The sequence below is a fragment of the Ceratotherium simum genome, chromosome 26 (genome assembly GCF_057802395.1).
Source record: "Ceratotherium simum simum isolate JZ-2026a chromosome 26, ASM5780239v1, whole genome shotgun sequence".
In the NCBI taxonomy this organism is placed as follows: domain Eukaryota; kingdom Metazoa; phylum Chordata; class Mammalia; order Perissodactyla; family Rhinocerotidae; genus Ceratotherium; species Ceratotherium simum.
The window spans coordinates 26,073,762-26,096,071 of record NC_141925.1 but is presented as its reverse complement, the minus strand read 5'-3'; the positions used below and the strand labels follow the sequence as shown (position 1 = coordinate 26,096,071).

At 43.8% G+C, this 22,310-nt stretch overlaps 2 protein-coding genes across 5 annotated transcripts in view; both read right to left on the bottom strand.

Annotated features, from left to right (window-relative positions):
• The window catches only part of NIPSNAP2 (nipsnap homolog 2), a 30,641-nt gene extending 20,246 nt beyond the window's left edge, over positions 1–10,395 (bottom strand). For both annotated transcript variants that reach the window (XM_004439479.2, XM_087417385.1), the window contains exons 1-2: positions 10,256–10,395; positions 11–150 (exon numbers count right to left, since the gene is read on the bottom strand). In XM_004439479.2, the coding sequence (XP_004439536.1) occupies positions 11–150; positions 10,256–10,347 (232 nt within the window). In that variant the 5' untranslated portion in view covers positions 10,348–10,395. The remainder of the gene's footprint in view (positions 1–10; positions 151–10,255) is intronic.
• Positions 10,396–13,975: 3,580 nt separating this feature from the next.
• On the bottom strand, positions 13,976–16,761 carry MRPS17 (mitochondrial ribosomal protein S17). Of its 3 annotated transcripts, none has more exons than XM_087417381.1 (3): positions 16,717–16,761; positions 15,932–16,074; positions 13,976–14,404 (listed from the first exon to the last, which is right to left on the bottom strand). In XM_087417381.1, the coding sequence occupies exons 2-3, from the start codon at positions 16,052–16,054 to the stop codon at positions 14,135–14,137; spliced, it is 393 nt and encodes a 130-aa protein (XP_087273507.1). In that variant the 5' UTR covers positions 16,055–16,074; positions 16,717–16,761; the 3' UTR covers positions 13,976–14,134. The 3 variants fall into 3 exon arrangements, with proteins under 3 accessions (XP_087273507.1, XP_087273509.1, XP_087273508.1); XM_087417383.1 differs by having other exon boundaries at positions 16,638–16,725; XM_087417382.1 differs by lacking the exon at positions 16,717–16,761 and adding an exon at positions 16,332–16,694.
• Between the last annotated feature and the right edge of the window lie 5,549 nt (positions 16,762–22,310).

Below are 22,310 nucleotides of genomic sequence, written 5' to 3'. Positions count from 1 at the left end.
TATCACTCACACTGTAATTTGTATAGACTGCTTGTTTCCTTTTTGGCTAGGAGATTAGAGTGAGCATCTTTTCTTGGATCAACTTTCCGGACAAATAAGGATTTTAACCAGCTGTCTTCTCGAGGTCTGTTATTGGAAGACGTCAATCTCCTATGGAATAACAAATATAAAAATTTGAGTCTAATCAGAGGTACAAAGATGTCTTTAAATAGCGTCATATAGTACATTGTTTTCATCAACTCATCAATCCATTTAGCAAACATGCTGTGAGTACCTATTCTAGGCACTGTTCTAGAACCTGGGATACCACAAAATGTCCACCTTCCATTACGATAGCATGCACTCTAAACAGCAGGAGCAAAGTGTAAAAGATGTAACTTGTGGCTCTCCTAAGAGAGTTCCCATGTTTATCTTTGCAATTTATGCTATGTGTTTTTCCCTTCTCCAAAGCAATTTTTGACAGAAAAAATATACATGGAAACCTAGAGTAATCAAATTCATAGGGAAAGAAAGTAGTTTGGTGGTTGCCAGGAGCTGAAGGGGGGAAATGGGGAGTTATTGTTTAATGGGTTCAGAGTTCAGTTTGGGAAGACGACAAAGTTCTGGAGATGTGATGGTGGTGTTGTTTGTACACCACCAAGTGTACTTAATGCTACGGAACTGTACACTTAAGAATGGTTAAAATAGGGCCGGTCCCGTGGCTTAGCAGTTAAGTGCGCGCGCTCTGCTGTTGGCGGCCCGGGTTCGGATCCCGGGCGCACACCGAGGCACTGCTTCTCCAGCCATGCTGAGGCCGCGTCCCACATACAGCAACTAGAAGGCTGTGCAACTATGACATACAACTATCTACTGGGGCTTTGGGAGAAAAAAATAAAATAAATTAAAAAAAAAATGGTTAAAATAGCAAATTTTATGTTACATATACTTTACCACAATAAAAAAATGTGAAAAGAAATATATAGGGAAAATGAAGTAAATTCTTTCTTTTAAAAAAATTATTTTACCCCTAAACTAAATTAACCTTAGAATCAAGACTTGTAACTGTCACAAAAACCTAAGAATACAACTTCATTAACACAGAAATAATTTGTTAATTTTCATCTTACAACTGAGTTTCTACTATATATGCTGTCAGAAAGTGAGGATAAATTTGACTGAAGTAACAAACTATACTTTAACCATAAACTTTAAAGTGCACGTTTAACTCCCATATACTTGCGAGTGGGATTACAAATTTGCATACCTTCCCTAGAGGGCAGTGTGGCATTATCTATATCGAAATTAAAACTGCGTAGGCCTTTTGGCCCTGTTAAGTGCAGGACATAACTGCACTTGTACTTACGTCCTACAGGCAGCTATATTTAGACAAGTGCATAAAGGTGAACGCACTAGACTGTTCACTACTGCCTTGTTTCCAGTTTTTTCCTGTAAAGGCAATGTGGATATCCATTAACGGGCACTGGTCAAATAAATTAGGGAATATTCAAAATCAGAATAGACTGCAATCATTAAACAGAGGTAGAGCTACATGCACTGATATGTTGATATCTCTGAGATAAATTGCGTGGAAAAAGCAGAACAGTACCATAAATGCACAAATAAAGTGACTGTTAATAGTGATGACAACTGGGGCATGGGGTGGGAGTAGAGATTTTTCCTTGTCATTGTATAACCTTCTAGACTATTTGAAATTTTCCCATATACATATATTATTTTTATATTTAAAAATTAGCTAAAATATCAAAAAGTGCATGTTTAGAAACCCCTGTATAGGTAAGGTATATAGGTATGTATATATAACCTGAAAATAAGATTTTAAAATTAGAACCTGGTTGAGACTCATCCTCTTCCTAATCTCACACAGCCACATTCAAATGGCAAACCGTGTCTCTTCATCTTCTTCATTTTAACTCAAACTTACATACAGTAAAATTTACTTTTTTTGGCATGCAGTTCTACAAGTTTTGACAAATGCATAAAGTCATGAAACCACCATCACAATAAGATACAGAACAGTTCCTTTATTCCCTAAAATTCCTCCTTTTGTAATCAACCCTTCTCCCCACTCTCAATTGCTAGCAACTACTGATGTCTCTGTCCCTATAGTTTTGCCTTTTCCACAATGTCTCATATATGGAATCATACAGAATGTAGCTTTTTGAGTCCGCGTCCATTCTTTCTGCACAATCCCTTTTATAAGTGATGACCGTCATCTCTGGCCAGGGCTACTACAGCATATATCTTTACAGTTTTGATCTTAACTGATGCACACATAAATGATCTTTGCTGCCCTTTGCTAGATCATGCCAAGAGCAGTAACGTGCTGGGATTCCAAATGGCCAATATAAATGCTTAGGATCTTATTCAGTGCTTCAAAACAAGGTTGGGATGCTGACAGGCCAGTGTGAGCCTCTTCTATAGAAACACTAGATGATTTTCTACAGACAGTCGTCCCTCGGTATCCGCGGGGGATAGGTTCCAGGATTCCTTGCGGATACCCAAGTCCCCTATATAACATGGTGTGGTATCTGCATATAGCCTGCGCACATCCTCCCCTCTACTTTATCTCTATGTTACTTACAACACCTAAAACAATGCAAATGCTATGTAAATAACTGTAAATGCAATGTAAAAACTGTACTGTTTAGGGAACAATGACAAGGAGAAAAAGTCTGTACATGTTCAGTACAGATGCAACCACTGTAGGCCTTTGAGCTCACAGACACGCGGAACCTGGGATACAGAGGGGCCAACTGCATTTCCAATCTGCCTAGCAGGCCTGCTTAAGGACGCAGACACCACAACGCAAATGTAAGAGGAAAAGAAGGAGTGACCCCAGGTAATAAGGAAGGGGACTTGGAATTTAAACAAGAGGCAAGAAAAACTCATGAGATGCAAACTTTCCCATTGCCTCATGAGATGAACATGTAGATTCTACATTACAATAATACAAATTCCTATTCTTATTCAACTATGGTGCTTTAGAAATAATAGAACTCTAAATTTCACATGTTATATTGGCAGCCTTTTTCTTTTTTTGCTTAAAGAGTCAACTTGCTGCTTTAACGAACCAATATTACAGAGCAATTTTCTCTCTGTAAGATGTTCTTTTAATTTAAAAAACAATTCATAGGATATTATCACAAATAGCTAGAAGCCAGATAAAAAGACTTTTGAATGATGTAAGCTTACAAACATACAAACATAAAATATACAAATATAAAATTAACAATGTTTTCCATAAATAATGATCAAGAAATATAAAAGTATTTTTTCAAATCCTTCAAAGATTAAAAAGCAGCAAGCTCAAACTAAATAAGCAAAATAACAAGTTAATATCAGTATATGCAATTTTTCTTGTAAGTGCATAGAACAAAAATATATAGTCCTAAAAACGCCATTTGTAAAAAGATGTTGGAAATCCCTCCACTTTGCTTTTATTATATGTTAAAATTCCTGAATTAAGAAAGTTTTAATGGGGCCGGCCCCGTGGCTTAGCGGTTGAGTGCGCGCGCTCTGCGTTCAGATCCTGGGCGCACATCAACGCACTGCTTCTCCGGCCATGCGGAGGCCGCGTCCCGCATACAGCAACTAGAAGGATGTGCAACTATGACATACAACTATCTACTGGGGCTTTGGGGGAAAAAATAAATAAATAAAATTATAAAAAAAAAAATGAAAGTTTTAATTGTGGTACGCCTGAGGGAAGGACAGAGAGTTAAGGTAGAAGAGACACAGCTTTCCCCATATGTCTGCACTGACTCATTTTTATTTTTGGATATTTTTAAAATAAGTACATGTTTAACCCCATACTCCTAGTAAATAACCTTAAAGGACTTATGACAGCACCAGATACATGGTGAGAGATTAAAAAACTAAGTTTTTAAAACTTCTTTTTCAATAAAACAAAACTTTTAAAATTAAAAAGAAAGAAATTATATATACACACTATTAGTCCTTTAGCAAAAACCAAAATCATATGCTGTTTGTTTTCAATTCCCTCTTTGATTATATAAATAAACTAATTCCGAAGAAGGCAATTTTCTAAATGAATCATGGTCAAATTTATTTCACTAAAAATAAAAACACTTTGTCAATTTGTTTAAAGTGTTCTATACACACCACATTTTGTGATATTTGCTTAATAATTTCATGAAGCAAAATGGCAAGCATATAAAATTAGTGATACACAAAGTAGCAAGTTTTAAGATTTGCTAATGGGACTTTGTTTTTTCTTTATTTTAGATTTTAAGTTTACTAAACAGAAATTATGTTAAAAATTTTGGGGGGTTAAATAAACTCTTAAGCTTGTTATAACAATTATGAACAATTAAGAAAGGGGTACAACGAAAATTTCTAAAAATATCAGCACTAGGGAATTTCATTTAAAATAAGAAATACTCATCAAAGCAACCACTACTAATAAAGTATCCTTTAGAAATGCATAGACAAGCTTATGTCATCTGTACATATACTGATATTTAATTTCTATGGCATTTAATACTTTATAAAATAAGAGAGCATAATAAAGAATTATTGGCAGACTACATCTGGATGGGGGAAAAAATACCAAAGTAATTTTTCTCCTTCTCTTTAGAACTTAAGGGGATTACAGGTTAATATGTACATACATACTGCTAGGCACTGGACTAGGCAGTTTGTCAATGTCATCTCACTTAATCCTCAGAACAACCTAGCAAGGAAGGGATTTTAAAGATTGGTTCAGAGAGGTTAAATGCCCTGAGCTAAAAAGTGGTAAAATAAAAATATGAACCCAGATCTAACTATAAAGTTCAAAATATTTTCACTAATAAGGATACCTCCTAAACAGAAATCTCCCCAATTGAGTATTCGTTCCAGATTTTAATAATACCAAAGGGATTTACTTTAGGACGGGTAAAATGAGGTAAGGGATAAGGAAATGCTTTGTAAACTAAAGATGAGCCTCAGAAATAGTCAACATCATGGAACACACACCAGAACCTGAGCAGTGTTTGCTTGTGAACTTGGGTAGCAAGTCTTTTTTTTGGCAGTGAGGAAGATCAGCCCTGAGCTAACGTCTGATGCCAATCCTCTTTTTTTTTTTGCTGAGGAAGATTGGCCCTGAGCTAACATCCACGTCCATCTTCCTCTACTTTATATGGGACGCCGCCACAGCATGGCTCGACAAGCAGTGCATCGGTGCATGCCCAGGGTCCGAACTGGTGAACCCCGGGCTGCTGCAGCAGAGCGCGTGCACTTAACCGCTTGCGCCACCGGGCCGGCCCTGCGATAGTCTTGACTAACGAAAAACAGTGTGGCCCAGCATTACCCCCAATTGACTGTCAAACTCTGAAATCTTTCCAAGTGTCAGGTGACCAAAGCTGCCTAACGTGCCCAGTCCATCTAGCTGTCCAAGGTGAATCATGGAAGAGGGTAGAAGTAGTTATGCCAACAGCTGTCAAGCTGATAAGATCCAGGCTGGGGTTCTTCATTGAGAGTGACAAACACCACTATCGGTCATCTTTACAGTATCATAAATATGTTGTTGTGTGGCACTTTACAGAGGGTTGGGTAGCAGGTAGCGCATTCTACAAAACACTAGCCTTTAAATAGAATAAGCATTATGTGCCAGGCTCTATGGATATAAAGATGAACCAGATGCCTAGCCTGTTCAGTCTCATGGGAAAAACCCACCAGTAAACAGCCAGAGTGGTCACGGATACTGTAGACTTACACACACACACCGTGGGAGCTCAAGGGAATGAACCATCGGCTTGGCCTGCGAGGAGTGAGAGGGACTCCAGTGGAGACATTCTGGGTCTGTCTTGGAGGACAAGAAAGACAGGTGAACAAGGCAGGTGAGGGAAAGTCAAAGGGAACATGTCCAGGGGATGGAGTCATGAAACTGTACGGCATATTTCTGGAGCAGCAGAGTTCAGGAAGGCAAGAGAACAGGGTGTGGGAGGATGGCAAGGTGGAGAATGGGAGGGCGAGGGGGGCAGGGTGGTTAGGCTCTTGTGCACCATACCTATCAGGTGGACTTTATCCTGTACACAGTGTGATGCTAGCAAGTTTCCAAAAAAGATCTAGGTGTAAAAAGCAGCCTGGCAATGATGTGGTGGATGGCCTGCAGCAATAAAGGCAGGGAGCATTTAATACTCAATGGATAGACCTGGGTTAAGGCCTCTAACCCAGACCTAGATGGTCCTGGGTTAAGACAATGGCAGTGGGGATGAACAAGAAGGAATACATTCAAAAGATACTCCTGAGGTAAAAAGGAGAAGACATGGGTCCTGACTAGGTGTGGAAGCTGGTGGTGTGGTCGGAGCAAATCACAGAAGGGAAACATATTTAACACTGAGACCACAGGATGAGGCAGCAGTAGTGTAAGGAGCTTTGTTCAGATGATCATCAAATCTATTGACTGTGCAAGCACTGGGCCAGGCTGAGGATACAAAGATGAATTAACCTAGCCCTGACTTCACAGTGCTCAGTTTCCTGGTGGCAGCAGATAGACAAACATGATTACAGGCCAATGTGAGACGAGCTTCTGGATGGAGACATAGGGTGGTGGTGCGGGGTTGGGGTGGGGTGGGGGGGTGGAGTGGAATCTAAGTGGGTCTGAGGGAGACACGGACCAACTCTCTGAGGAAGCACTTGTTGAGCTGAAGACTTGAAAGATGAGGAGCAGTTTATCAGGATGATGCCCGTGGGAAGAAGGACATTCTAAGAAACAGAACTACACCCACCAAAGCCAGGAGTGTGCGAATACTACGGAGGTGAGCGGGAGAGAGGAGGCTGAAGGGCCCGACCCAAAGAATAGTCCTGCATTAAAGCAGTAGCTCCCTGACTCCCCTCCCTACCCCAGTAAGTCTGTCTTCCACACTGCTGCTCGAGAGAGCTGTTCTCCTACTTTTCATTTTGAAAAACTTCACCGAGAAGATGAAAGAACAGTGTAATGAAGAACGGTATAAAGAACAGTCTCTATGCCCTGCATCTACACGAAAAAATGAACATTTTATCATTTAAAACCTCTCTCTATATACACTTGCTTTTTTATTTCTACCAAACCATTTGAAAGTGCAGTGCACATATTATGATACTTCATCCCTAAATATTTCAGCATGCATCTCCTAAGAACAGAAAGCCACAATGCTATTTTCACATCTAAGGAAAATAATAATTCTATAATATCTAATCTCCACTCCATATTAAAATGTCCCCAATTGTTCCCAAAATGTCTCTCATAGTTTTTCTTGGCGGGTGTGGGGAGGAGTGGAAGTGAAGAGGGATTAGGATCCAGTCAAGGTTCCGTCATAGAGATCTTTCTAACAGGAAAATGTTCTGCTCAGAATTCTTTAGTCGTCCACTTCACCAACGGGTTCAAGTCCATACTCTTCTTAGGAATCCAGACAAGTGCTGCCAAGAGCTGAGCTAGGGGAGTGGTGATAGAGAACACAGAGCCAACACACGCTGGAAGCAGAACTGACAGATGTGGCAACCAACTAGACGGGAGGGAGCAGGAGGGGATGGGCTGGGGGAAGACCTTCTGGTTTCTGGCCTGGGCCACTTAATGGAACATATTCCATTACTGGGGACAGAGAACCCAGGAGGAGCAAGTCGGTTTTTCAGGAGGAAGATGAGTTAAATTCTGGGTATATAAGCATCTCAAGCACCTGTGGGACACCAGTGCAGTGTCCAGTAAGCTGTTGGAACTCTAAGCTGGCAAGTAAGTCTCCTGGGAAGACTTCCTCCTCTCCCTCTGAAAACGCTCTAGAGTGCAAGGTCACTCACAACACCCGTTGGCAAATCCAGTTTCTTCCGTCATCTTACTTAACCTTTTAGCAGCATCTGGCACAGCTGACCACTCCCTCCTTGAAATATCTCCCGCTGGGCACTGTCAGATAACAATGACCTCACTGGCTGCTCTTTCCCAGCCTCCCTTGCGGCCTCTCCTTCCTATATCCAGCCTATAAATGTTGACACATCCCAGGGCCTGTTTCTCAGCCCCTTCTCTAGTCACACTCTCCTCAAGCAATCTCATCCATTCCTACGGTTTTAAAAAATGCTTTATTATGAAAAATTTCAATTAAATACGAAATATATAATGAAACCCATGTATCTATCAACATTTAGCATTCCTATATGCTGATAACCCCCAAATGTTACCTCTAGCCCACATATCTTCTTTGAGGAGTCATATAGATCAAGCAGGTCAACTGCCTACTTGGCCTTCCCATCTGAACAGCTCACAGCCATCTCAAACTTCACCAGATTCAAAACTGCTCTGGATCACCCCCTCCACCCAGCACCTGCTCCTCCTCCTCCTCTAAATTACTAGCAAGCTCCCGGGCGGCAAGGACCTTGTGTGCCTCATTCACTGATGTTTCTCAACAGCGCCTGGCACATGGTGGGCACTCATATACCTATGGAAAGAATGACTCTCAGTAAATGGAGCCAGCATCTGCCCAGGTGGCCATTACCCCGGATTCTGTCCCCTTTCTAAAGTCAGACCGATCTTTTAAAAACGTAGATCAGTTCATGTTACACTAGAGTTTATACCTTTAAATGTCTTCCATGGCTCTCAGAATAAAATCCAAGCTCTCTGAGATGGCCTGTAAGGCCCAGAATTATCTGGCCCCGCTCTTTGCCACCTCTCCTCCAGCCAGTCTTCCCTTCACTCCTGTGCTACAGCCTCCTAGACTTTTCTGAGGTTTCCCAGTATTCATGACTCCTTCCCAGTCAGGGCTTTCATGCACACCGACCCTTCAGGTCTCAGCTTAACATCACCTTCTTGGAGAGGCCTTCCATGATCTCATGTGGTAGGTTTCCTGATTTTCTCTCACAGCACCTACCTCAATCTGTAAGTCTATGTGGGTCTTTATTTCCACCATGGCTTCCTTGGAATAGTGACCATGGCTATTATGCTCAGTTCCAAAGGGCTTCAGAGACAATGTATACATTCAATATTTGATAGAATTAGTGACAACTCCAGTTACTAGCTTTGTGACCTTGGGCACTTTAGGCAGACACGTTGGGTGAACACCTTCAGTCTCAGCTGTCTTTTTTGGAAAGAATGAATTTCATGGGCTCATATCGCTTGTGTGAAAAAATAAGACACTCAGTATTTGCTCAATAACAGGATAAAAATAAAAGGAGGCTGATGTGTTAATCAACTTGAAAACATAAACATCAAATTTGGAAATACAAGTTGAGCATCAGTCCGAGGAAGGGCGCTGGGCCTGAAGCCTGACGAACTTGGGTTCAAATGCCTTTTCTAGCTATGTGTGAGGTTCCATCTCATCTCTAAAATGCAGATCCTCTTCCTTCTTAAGATTGCTACTAGGATTAAGTTAAATAAGCCGTATTATATAAAGCTTCCTGGACCACAGTAAGAGTTTAACAAACAGGTAGTTCCTTTGCTCTTTCATTTTTAAGTGCCAACTGTATTTTCTAGAGGCTCACTATTTAATTAAAAACAACAAAAAGGTTAACATTTAAATTACGCGTTGTAAAGAAAGCGATCAAGCACACCTATGGGTAAGTTAGCATGGGCTTTGGCTTTTGAATGTGGAAAAGGGGACATGGATATGTCAAAGTGGTGGATTCAGAAAACCAAACATTTCACCCAAAGAGGCTAGGAAAAAAGTTTAAGCATGAACCCAACGCCTACTGAGCGCTGATAACTGTAAATACTTTTGATCCGCTACCTATTTTAAAATGCAAGTCAAAGACTGTTCGTAGTGCTGAGCCCTCCTCACTACTCCCGCCCTCCCCTCAATGCGGGCCCACCGGGGACGACGCGTTATTTTATTTCTGCCTCACAACAACCTAAGAGGTAAGTAGCGTCACTACCGCCATTTACAGATGCAGACGCCGAGGCTCGCGAGGGCGAGCAACTTGCTGAGGTGCCCGCGGGCAGCCGGCAGGCCGAGTCAGGGGCTGCGGCCTCCACCGCGCGCCCGCCGCTCCGCCTCTGCTCCGAGCGGCGCCAGGTCAAGGTCCCGAGGGCCGGGCCCGTATGGCGGGCGGACGTGGCCTCGGCGCCGAGCGCCGTCCCCGCCGTGACCTTGAGTCCGGCCGGCCAGGAAGCCGCTCCGACCCTGTCGAGGCTCCCCGGGCCCGTGGACCGCGACCTTGGCCCCGCCGCCCCGCAGCCCTGCCCCGAGGGAGCGCGGCCGAGCCGGGGCGGAGAGCCGCGCCGGGTACCCCGCGCCCTCCGCCCCACGGCAGCTCCTCCCCGGCCGCTCCCGGAAAGGGTGGCGCTGCTCACCGGAGCCCGGGCACGAGGCTGCAGGGGGCGGCCTGCCGCAGGAAGCCTCCGGCCGAGGCCGCTCCATGGGCGCACAGCACTCGCGCCGCCATCTTGCTCCGGCGCCTCGGCTCCCCCCGCCCGGGCCGCCGCTGACGCCGCCGCGACCCCTCCCCCGGCCGGGCCCGCCGAGGCTGGAGGGGGCGGGGCGGGGCGGGGCGGGGCGCGCGGCCGCTGCAGCGAGGAGGCGCCGCCGCCAGGGGGAGCAGGGCGCGCGGCCGCGGCGGCCGGGCCCGCAGTGCGTCCGGACGCGGGGAAGCGCGGCGGCTGCAGGAAATGAGCGGGAAGACAGTTGGGAGGGGAACCAGTTGGGAGACAATAACCTACAGCGAAAGGACCTCTGTGGCCAGAACAGAGTGCGCGAAAGGAACATGGGCGTGGCTTGGCAAGGAAGGAGGAACATTGTTGCTAGGGGAATCCAGGGCCTGGAGGGCAAAGCTGGGAGGCGGGCTTCTCCCCGAAAACCATTTGAATTTGTGCTATGTAAATACATTGCCTTTACAAAAATAAGTCAATAACGCTTTAATGAAAGCATTCTGGGTGGAAACATGCTCAAGTTCTCTCGCAGTCTCGGGACTACGTTGTTCCTGTTCATTTCAGCACTGGTTGGCGCTGGCCCCATCCCTGCCCTCAAGCCGTCCCAGTCTAGGGAGGCAGGATGTGAAATGATGATTGGATCGGATGTGTCAAGTGTCGAAATGGAGAAGTTCCCAAGACGGGAAGGGAGGACGGACGGGAGAGCATGTAACCCGCAGTGGCTGTGAAATCTAGGACAGACCTGGAGGAGCTGGCACAACAGCCCAATCCCAAGCGAGGAGGAACTGACCAGCGTAAGAAGGGAGGACATCTCCCTCTGACTGAGGAAACAATTTAAACAAAGCCGTGAGTCAGGATGGCACTGTTCGGGGGAAAAAGTATCCTGCGGTAAGATAAAAGAGCCACAAATGTAACCATGAAAACTGCAACCAAGCCAAAGTGGGCAGAAAGGGGGCTAGGCAGGGAGGAGCAGAGGCCCCAGTCACCAAGGGGAACATTTCAAGGCCAGTGCGGGTCTGCAGAAGCTAAGGGGAGGATGCCATCAGGACTGGGGAGCTGGGAGGTCTCTGCTACCCAGGCAGGTCTCTGCATAGAAAGAGTTAGGGGCAGGAACCGGTCTTGTGGCCTAAGGGGTTCTCTGAAGCTGGTAATCTGGGAGGTGAAGGAAATGTCCGGGCTCAAGGGGTGCAGTTTTCTGCCTGGAGCAATGTTTGAACCCCTTAATATGGCAAGGAGCCACCAAGGAGGACAGAAATGGGTCTTGTGGATGCTGGAGTGGCAACAAGGATTTGCCCCAGACCAGAGAGATGCATTTGTATCTTGCAGGCCAGAGGAAAGAAGGCCAAGGGACACAAAGACAGGAGGCTAGAGGCTGTGTGGCTGAGGGAGTTCCTGATGTCACCTGGCTTATGCTTAGTAACGCTGTAGAGGCTGGATGGTCCCAAAAGGGAGGCTGAAGGGAGCTCTCCCCAGGGAGGAAAGGACATGTCCCAATCCTGCACAGTGTGAGGCAGGGCCTCTTCAAGCCAGTGGTGTCAATGTGCCTCTGTGACTTTCTCACACGTTGCCCCAATTTCTCAGCTCTATTTCAGGAGACAGACTCTTTCAAATCTATTTTTGCTGAAATGTCAACTTGGTAGACATTTCTTTGCTGACCTTGCTTTTCTGTTATTTAGTGTTAGGGCACTCATTCTGCATTTTTTTCTCCACTATCATTTTGCTCTGGAGTTCCATTAACCCAGTGCTTTTTACTGGGGAGAGGTAGTCTTATTTCACAGATGTGTGGCTTAGGTTACTCAGTGCCATGGAATTAATATGGTGCATCTTCCTGGAGTATAATTTTTACACCAAGATTTTCAGGAAAAATATCTTAAAATGATACCTTAGAGCATATGTAAACATTTAAAATACTTGAGCTTTTAGAGACGGCTTGGACAGGTGTCCTGTCCCTTCCAGGATAACTGGTACCACATAGCCCCACCTGCCAGAGACCTAGACACTTCTTAGATGCTTCCTTATTGCTCACCCTTCCTGGTACCAAGCCCTGAGGGCTCTACTTTAGAACATCATGTATCCAACCTCTTTTCATCTTCCCTGCCCAACTCAGTTTAGGTCTTAGGACTAGTTTTTGAACAGGTCACCGTCTCCCTACCGCTAATCTTTCCTCTTCCAGTCCATTCTCTACACTGACGCTGTTCCTTTTATTGAAATGTGAATCTAATTATATCACTCTCTTTAAAAACATTACATAACCCACCACCACTTACAGTATAATTCCTGCCTATTTCTCCAGTTCCACTCTTGTTTAAAATGTCCAAGCAGTTAAGTGCGCCCGCCGACGCACCGCTTCTCCGGCCATGCTGGGGCCGCGTCCCACATGCAGCAGCTAGAAGGATGCGAAACTGTGATGTACAACTACCTACTGGGGCTTTGGGGGGAAAAAAAAAAAAAAATTAAAATGTCCAAGCAGTCCTCACCAGCTTCCCGAACCCCTTGGTTGTGCTCCTTTCTCTCATACTTTGAGGACTTTACCCTCTGCCTGGAATGCCCTTTCCACACTCCTCATCTACTAGCCTGGAGACTCTTCCTTTACGATTCAGTTCTAGCATCATCTCATCTCTTCTGGGAAGTTACCCTAATTTCTCCCCGACCCGTGCGCTCCTCTTTGCCATGAGGGCACCTGTACGTACCTCCTCCACTAGAGTATGAGCCTTGAGAGGGTGGGTGGTGCCTGTGGTCCTTGCTGAAACCCTGTGCTTGTAGAATACACATATTAGTTGAGGTTGAAATACGCTCCAAGTTTCTTTTAGGAGCCAGAAGACTGAAATATATAGCTCAATGTTTCATCAGGTCAAAATCTAAGTTATCATAGTGTCTTAACGAACAGCAACAAAACTCTGAAACCCTCCAACTCAAATGCACGTGTGAGAAGTTCTACAACTTCATCAATGTATCAGATTTATTTTTTATTTTTTTTGTGAGGAAGATCGGCCCTGAGCTAACATCTGCCAATCCTCCTCTTTTTGCTGAGGAAGACTGGCCCTGGGCTGACATCTGTGCCCATCTTCCTCCACTTCATTTGGGATGCAGCCACAGCATGGCTTGACAAGCGGTGCGTCGGTGTGCGCCTGGGATCTGAACCGGCAAACCCCGGGCCACCGCAGCGGAGCGCGCGCACTTAACCGCTGCACCACCGGGTCGGCCCCAATGTATCAGATTTTAAGAACTCATTCCTATTTAATCTAGCTTAGGATATAGGATAAAAGTGACACAGAATTTTTAAGTTTTATTTTCTGTGTGTCAACATTCTTACTAATACAGACTTTAATCTGATAAAGTCTGACCCTAAGCATGTTATTTCCATTTGGAATTGGTTAGATCAAAGAAAAAAATTTAAATTAATTTTGAATATATACCATCAAAAATAAATATTCACTTAATGTGTTCTTATCTGTTTATGATATCAAAAGGTTTTCTCCCAAAGTAGAGGTTCTAAGATAAATTCAAGATTCCTTTGAATGAAAAAAAAAAATACACCTTCTAAAACAGTGAGCTTACAAAATAATGCAGTGGATTGTTAGGCACACTTTGTGTAACAGGAAAATATGTTCACTGAAAAGGAAATTTGAAACATGACCATAAACCTTTATGAAAAATTACAATAAGCCCTTTATTCATTTACTTTTAGCTATTTCATAAATACCAGAAGAGAAAGTGCACAGTTTGTGAAGAAACTTAGAAAAATTTATTTTTCCATATAGCAAACATAAATCTTTCCCTTTGGCTCCCTCTTCCAATCCTCCTTCACTGTGTTGAAGAGATATTGAGTTCTTCCAGATTTTTGGTTAGGTGGGTGGTTTCTAAACTGACTGGACTCTCCAGGTACGTAGTTCCTGCACAGGGTTTTCCAGTCACTGGATCTATGACTCGTCCAACTTTGAAAATTATCTCAGCCAGTTCATGTTTCACATGCTTCGTTCGTGGGACGGGTAAAGCTTTGAGAAGCACGATATCGCCAACTGTGCACTGCTGAAGAGCATCGTGGGCAAAGTAGGTTTTTCGCTTATTAAAATACTGTTGAGAGGAGGAGGAACAAATCAGTGGTTCACATCTGTGATCTGGCAATGCAGTTTAGAATATGAAAAGGTAATGCACAGAAAACAACCTGGGACTTGTGGAAATAAGGTAATATCCTTAAGGAGTCTTCCAATACAAAAATGAGCTGCTTAATTCCTGGAAAACAGCAAGGACTTTTCCAGAGCTGATCCTGTCCCCAGCTCTCCGGCCTATTCCCTTCAGTACTCTTGCTCTATCAACTATCATCCTTCTCCACACTATTTAAATTCTTCCTTCTCAGTGGAACTTTTTACCCTAGCTTATAAACATGCTACTCTCACCCCATCTGTGTGATTTAGAACAAGTTACTTAAACACTCCAAGCTCAAGTTTTTTTTCCACCAAAAGATGAGGGTCCAATATCTCTACCTCTAAAGTTACCAAGAGAATTAAACACTATAATGTACATAAAGCACTTAGGTCTATGCCTGGCTCAAAGTACTGCGAGCAAGCAACAGATGATAGTTAGAGTCACCTATTCCTCATGACAACCCTGCTGCAGGAGGTTTTCCCATTTTACAGATGAGAAAAACAGGCTCAGGGAGGTTAAGTAAAGTGTACAGCTAGCAAACAACAGAGTCAGTATTCAAACTAAGATCTTCTGATCCTAAGGCCAATGATCATGCCGCCATTCTTCAGCTTGCTCCTATGTTTTTGATCCTAGGTAACAAACAGCATCTCTACCTACCTATGTGCCCAACGAAACACCCTTGGCATTTCCCCCTACCCGCCTTGCACATCTAACAAATCAAGGACTCTGTGCCTTCTTTCTGAAACCTACTTTTCCCACTCCATCCCTATTGCTCCAAGGACCGTTCAGATCCTTATCATTTCCATCCCGGACTTTTGCAATAGCCTCCTTACCCATTTCCTTACCTCCAGTCCTCATCCCTATCCCTATGTCTCCAAGTCTGTCTTTCCTTTGCTTAGAGGATGAAATCCAAAATACAACATAAAAGACCCTTCACAGTCCAGCTCCAATTGTTCTTGCATTCATCCAACAACAGTGCCTACTTAGTGCTAAGCTCTGGGCTCAACTTTGCCAAACCACTTGCTGTTCGTGCAGAACGCCATGCCCTTTCATGGCTAAACGAACTTCCACAAACTACTCATCCTGGCCAGAATGACTTCCCCCCAGGAAGGTCCTCTAGATAAAACCCTTTTTGAGATTCAGCTCAGATGTCTTTTAATCGAGGATGCTCTCCTCCAGCAACCTGGGAAGAAGAACGAGGTGTCCTGCTCTCTGCTCCCACGGTACTTTGCACATAGAACGACTAGCAGATTGGATTGAAATGAACTCTGTGTGTCCCTAGAATGTGAGTAGGAACCATGATTAATGCACTTTGCTATGCTCATGAACCAACACCGTGCCTGGTTTGAAGCAGATGCTCAACGCATCTTTACTGACAGGGAAGTGGTTTTCTGCTCAGAACCCAGAACACGCTGGTGATCTATCAATCCACCTGAAAACACAGATGTTCCTCACCTTCAATAAATAGGGATCCAGAACAAGCCTGGTTACCCGCACTTTAGCAGTTTTTTGCATTGCTGTCCCAATCACCTTCCCCACAATCCACTTGGCATGGACGGATGAACGAGCTACTGACATTATTACGTGGCTTTGGTCACCTGAAAAACAAATTTCAATGTTTAATATTCTGGTGGTTATGACTTGCCAAATGAATTTTGTCACTAGAACTGCCCAAGTTCAGAAACAGCTTTTGCTGGCCTTCTGCAATTACCACTTTAGAGATGCTTACACGTTTCACTATTTCCTTAACTACCCTACCTCCCCTCTTTATGCTGTTTACAAACCTGTAATTTTAACCTCTCTAAGCCTCAGTCTCCCCCTCTGCAAAATGGGAATAACATCAGGGCCTACTCACAGGAGTGCTTTGAGGATTTAACCTACAAGGCGCTAAATGGCGCGAACAAACGCTGGCCCTGCCTGGCGTCCTTCATTTCTGTCCATGTCGCTGGGCTGCCTCTCCCCAAAGACTCAGAGCCCGGCTACTCGCGGCGCGCAGGGCCTAGGCGGAGCGGCGGGGGTGTCCTCCCCACTGAAGGAGACCTTGACTTGGGACTGCTTTCGAGATCAGTTAATACTGAGTCCATCCCGTCCGGCCTGGGGAAGGCTGGGGTGATTGATCCCTCCGCCCCGGGCAACCCCGAGGCCAGGAGACCCGACTCGCCTCAAGGGCTCTCGCGCGGCGACGCCTCGGGTCCCCGAAACCACTCTCACCCCAGCCGCGGCGCACGGCCAGCGCTCACCTCCCGGCTCTGCTATCCCGGCGCGCGGCCTGCCGAGCGCCGGCCGGGGCATGACGGCATCACGCCGCACGCACGTCGCTCCGCCCCGGACCGCCCTCTCATTGGCCGCGGGTCCCCTCAGCCATGGGCGGGGTTAAAGCTAGGGTTCCGCCCACTTCCCCTTGAAAGAAGCCGCGGATCCTGGGTCTCTCGAGGTCTGTGAGCTTTTCTTTCCCCACGGCCGTGGCGGCAGGAGCTTGGCGGGGGGAGGGGTGGACGGATTCCGGCCTCTCCTTTTCTTACTCCATTTGGTTTCCTCTTCTTCCATTGAGTTCCCAGTCATTGGACAAAGCCTTCCAAATCTAAGGAACTTCGTTAGTTCGTCAAACATTGAAACATTGAAGCTGCTAAATGCTGAGACTGAAATACTTAAGCATTTCTACCCCCACACCTGCTTTTAAGATAAACATCTGTAGATTTTTATATCCAGTATGATTTTAGGTGTTATTTCTCAGTATCTGTGAGATGGAGAGAAGTCCGGTGTGGGTACATATATATGTGTGCCAATCATGAAGGAGTTAGATGGGCCAGAGTAGGCTGTTTGATGATGCCTTCTCAGATAGAGGGGAGACTGGGAATGTATTAGGCTCTTGTTTGGAAATTGCTAAGAGGAACAGAAAACAATAGGCTACTGGCACAGACAATTTGAGGGCTGAAATATGGATGTGGCCAATTGTCTTTGACCATTGAAACATCTTAGCAGCTGGTGAGGGGAGGCTGGAAACAATAAGAATTCATCCATACGCTAGACTGTCCAACACTCATTTCTTTCTTAGCAAACATTTACAGAACACTTATTCTCAGACTCCGTGCTAGGCACTGGGTGCAAAAGGATGAATCAAAGGGGACCCTTGCTCTCAAAAAGCCCACAGCCTAGTAGGGACAGGTGAGTAAAGAAACAATTATAAAACTAGGACAGATAATGAGAGCCTTGAGAAAGAAGTGCATGACTTTGGGGAGAGAGGAGACTTAATCAATACATAGCCCCTGCAAGGGGCCATAGCTTGGGAAGACAGGGACATGGGATGTGGGGAGGGCACTTGAGGCAGAAAGGAGAGCATGTGCAGGGGTGCTGGGTGTGGCCGAACATAGTATGACTAGCAGGAGTCTGGTACTGCCGGAATGTAGGATGAGAGGAAGAGTAGCAGGGATTGAAGCTGGACGGGGATAGGCCTCTACCTAGGAGGCGTTTCTCGTTAAGGACCTCACTTTTTCTTCTAAGTGATGGGGAACCTTTGAAAAACATGAGTAGTTTTGCTAGCTTTCAAGATCATTCTGGTAGGAGTGTGGAAGACCGAATAGAGGTCGGAGAGATTGGAGGCTGGGTGCTTTGTCAGGGATGGTGAAGACCTAAACTGGAGCGGGGGGAATGAAAGAGAGAAGGTGGATTGGAGAAGTGACTGGGAAATTGACTGGCTGTGTGAGCCAAGGGGACAGAGAGGAGGTAAGTGTGTGTGTGTGGCTTAAATAACAGAAATTTATTTTCTCGCAGTTCTGGAGCCTAGAAGTCTAAGAACAAGGTGCTGTCAGGGTCAGTTTCTGGTGAGAACTCTCTTCCTGGTTTGCGGAGGGCCACCTTCTTGCTGTGGCCTCACATGGCCTTTCCTTTGTCTCTGTATGCACAGGGAGAGAGAGAGCACATGCTGGTGTCTCTTTTTCTTTATAAGGCCACCAATCTCATTGGATTAGGGCCCCACCCTTAAGACCTCATTTAACCCTAATTACCTCCTAAAGATCCTATCTCCAAATACCATTACATTGAAAGTTAGGGCTTCAACATATATATGAATACTGGGGGTGGTGGTTGGGGGGACGACACAATTCAGTCCATAACAATAAAATCAAAGAAGAAAAGTAAAAGCCTTGTAATCTTAAATTTGAATTGGAAATGCAGTATGAACTCATGATTTATTTTTCTCAAAAAAAAGTCCTTTCTAGAAAACCTAGAAGCAATGACAACCCAGTAGCAATCAGTATACCAAACACCCAAATGGTGGCATCTATATACCATTTCTCTCTAGAATGAACCAAGGATCCTTGAGAAATGGCTGACTTCAGGTCTGGAGCAGGAAATGTGTGAGTTAAACTTGGGACATTTCCTTGTGTTAGAAATCAAGGAAGTTTTCAAAGATAAATGGGGTCAGGTTAAAAGCCAACTTGAAGGGGCTCCCACTGAACTAAGATGAGATTATGTAAGGCTAAAAAGAATAATAACTGCGATGGATTGAAAAACATAAAATATATAAAAATCTGTGAGTTCATAATGGTACTTAAAAGTAAAGCCTTATTGGTTACTTTTGGAGATTCCTAGCGCACCAAGGCAATAGTTTGATAAATAAAAGGAAAGAATCAATATATCCTAAAATATGATACAAAGGACATCTCAGAATGACCAGATAATTGACGCATAAGGAATGACAGAATTGGAAAGTCACTTTTTTGCAAGCACTAATGAAATAATGAATAATATTAACAATGTTTAACAAAACCATTGGGTGAAAGACTGATGGGGGAACTTTTTAATAGAAAGCGGACTAATACCACCTGAACCTGATTAATCTTAGCATCAGTAAAAGTGAGTCAGCTAGACATCATACACTTTTTGATGTGAAAGAAAAGGAAGTACAGTGGTCCCCCCTTATCTGTGGGATATACATTCCAAGACCCCCAGTGGATGCCCAAAGCCACAGATAGTACTGAACCCCAAATATACTATGTTTTTTCCTATACATACATACCTATGATAAAGTTTAATTTATAAATTAGGCACAGTAAGAGATTAACAACAATAACTAATAATTAAATGGAAGAATTATAACAATATACTGTAATAAAAGTTACTGTAGATCTTAGCAACCTCAGGATACATTTTTTTCTTCCCTTATCAAGTTGAGAACTTTCACTTTTTAACTTTAACTTCCACTTAAAGGAAGCACTTTGCAGCTTCTCTTTGTCATACCTGAATTGCCAGCATCACTACTCTTGCGCTTTGGTATTAATTAGTAAGTTAATTAGTAAAATTAATAAGTAAAATTAACAAGTAAAATTAATAAGTAAAATAGGGTTACTTGAACACAAGCACTGCGATACCTCTATAGTCAATCTGAAACAGAGATGGCTACTAAGTGACTAATGGGGAGGTTGCATAGCGTGGATACTCTGGACAAAAGGATGATTCACGTCCCAAGTGGGACAGAGACGGTCGCCATGAGATTTCATCATGCTATTGAGAACGGCGTGCAATTTGAAACTTATGAAATGTTTATTTCTGGAATTTTTCATTTAATATTTTTGGACTGTGGTTCACCATGGGTAGCTGAAACCATGAAAGCAAAACCGCAGATAAGTAGGAACTACTGCATACAGCACCATATATAAAATATTAATGCATAAAAAGTAATCTGAATCTAATCAATTTTCTAGATCTAGCCATCATTTTATAGGAAATACAAGAGAGAGAGGAACAAGTTAAACACACCAGGAGCAAGTAATCACTGAAATAAAAAACTCTATGGGTGGGTTTAAAGCAGATTAAATAGACCTGAAGAGAGACTTAGTAAACTGAAAGGTAAACCAGAAGAAATCATTCAGAATGCAACAGAGAGGAAAATATGAAGAGCAGATTGAGAAGTTCTTACATTTGTGTATTAAAAGTTCCAAAAGGAGAGAAGCAAGAAAAGAGAATGGCTTATTTCTCGACTAAAACAATGGAAGCCAGTGGCCTCATTAGTAAGCATGGCTCTACCCCTGCTCACTTCCTTGCCTCTTCCCAGCCCTGGATAATGCCCTGAGATAGTGTGCATTAGTAGCATGACTATGTCAGGAAGCATAGATGATAGGATACGGTCGAAATCATTTATGAGACTTGGTCTGCGGAAAGCTTGTGTGAGTTCAGCAGGTCCCCAAGATCATCCTCAGGTTCAATAAATCCCTAGAAGGACTCGTAGATGACTCACTCCTATCAGGCAGGACATTCCAAGGGCTTACGAGGTTGCCTCCCAGGAGCCAGGGCAGAAGGCCAGATATTTCTATGACACAGGTTAGTGTGTCAGATACCCCTTCTATGGGTATATAAAGGCTTGTGCAGCCTCCAAAAGTTTGTATAATCTCTACAGAACTCCCAAAATTATAAATGATAAGCTTACAGACCTTCTTAATGCCTAGGCTCAGAAGTCCCAGAAAATCACTTCTTTTGCATTTCTATTGGATAAAGTAAGTCAGAAATCGACCCAGATTCACACAGAAGCATAAATATCAGGAGGTGTTGTTCACTGGGGCCATCTTTGGAGATTGGCTACCCTAGTCATTTCAAAGCAATTCTTATGGTGAGGTAAGTGTGAATTATGTTTGTGGTCTTTTCTTTCATGTCAAACTTATAGGGTCCTTGGCCCTTAAAGACGCCCTCTTATATAACAAGGTTTGTGTTCAGACTATATTGTCATTTGGATTCATTCTAATCATGCTCCTTTCCATGAATGAAGGTTTTTCTGTGAATCTGGACAACTTGATCCCAGAATCTGTCATGGTTTTCTTTGGACTCTGGATTAATCATCATATTCTAGAATTCTCCCAGTGTGGATTATCCCTGCTGAATCTTTGCATTATCATGCCGTGAGATGACTCTTCATGGTCAGTGTTGAACTTTGGTGTTTTATTTCTTTGGATTCAGGTCTAGTCCCCTAGATTTTGAGAAACAAAAAGTTCTTTGGTAAAAGAACGATAAGACTGACAATAAGTTTTACAAGGAATATGTGGTTCCCCGCACTCTCAACCTGACATGGCCCAGTCATGCCCCTGAAACCCGGGAAAGAATGTAAAAGAGGGAAGAATCAGTGAGCAGAGGACAAAAGTGGTTGTAAATGATTTTGCCTTTTGGTTATCCAAAGTGAACATAGAGGGGACACCTAAACAGAGTATTAGATGGAGAAAAAGTTGAAGGAAAAAGAGGTCATGGTCCTTGAGTACCAGAGGACTAGGTTTTGAAAAGAGAGATCAGATTCTGAAGTCTGGATCATCATCTCTGATTCTAGGGATTCTTAATCTGAGGTTGGCGTAGGAAGGGTTTTAAGGGGCTTCTGAATTCCACAAATTGTATATGTAAAACTGGATGTGTTTTGTACAGGTCTTTGGGAGGAGATAGTCTATGGCTTCTGTCAGACTTTCAAAGAGGTCTGTGATCCTGCTCCTCCGAAATTAAGGAATTACTGCCTTTTACCTAGATCACTATAGCAGACTGTTAATTAGTGTTCTTGCTGTTTCAGGCTCTTGATTTAAATGTATCCAAAACACTGCCACCCAGTTAATCTTCCCATTTTTGTAATAAATCTGTAGCTTCAGCTCTGCCTTCACTCTCACCTTAAACAGTCAGTACTCCTACTTTACATTTAGCTACAATTAATTTTTATATACATACCAGTAATCAAGAAGATCCATACCCCGGAAAATTAAGTCTAGCTATCTTGGTCTAGGACCAGATTCTCTTCTATATTTTGATTGCTATAATTATTATCTTATTGAACCTGAGTTACTGAGCCATAGCCATATCTTGGGGTAAA

Bases quoted from the DNA above. Each gene is read 5' to 3' on its own strand.
- MRPS17 (XM_087417381.1), bottom strand. From the start codon at position 16,054: ATGTCAGTAGCTCGTTCATCCGTCCATGCCAAGTGGATTGTGGGGAAG. The intron at 14,405-15,931 runs GTGAGGAACATC...TCCTCTCAACAG, and splicing joins TGGATCCCTATTTATTGAAG to TATTTTAATAAGCGAAAAAC.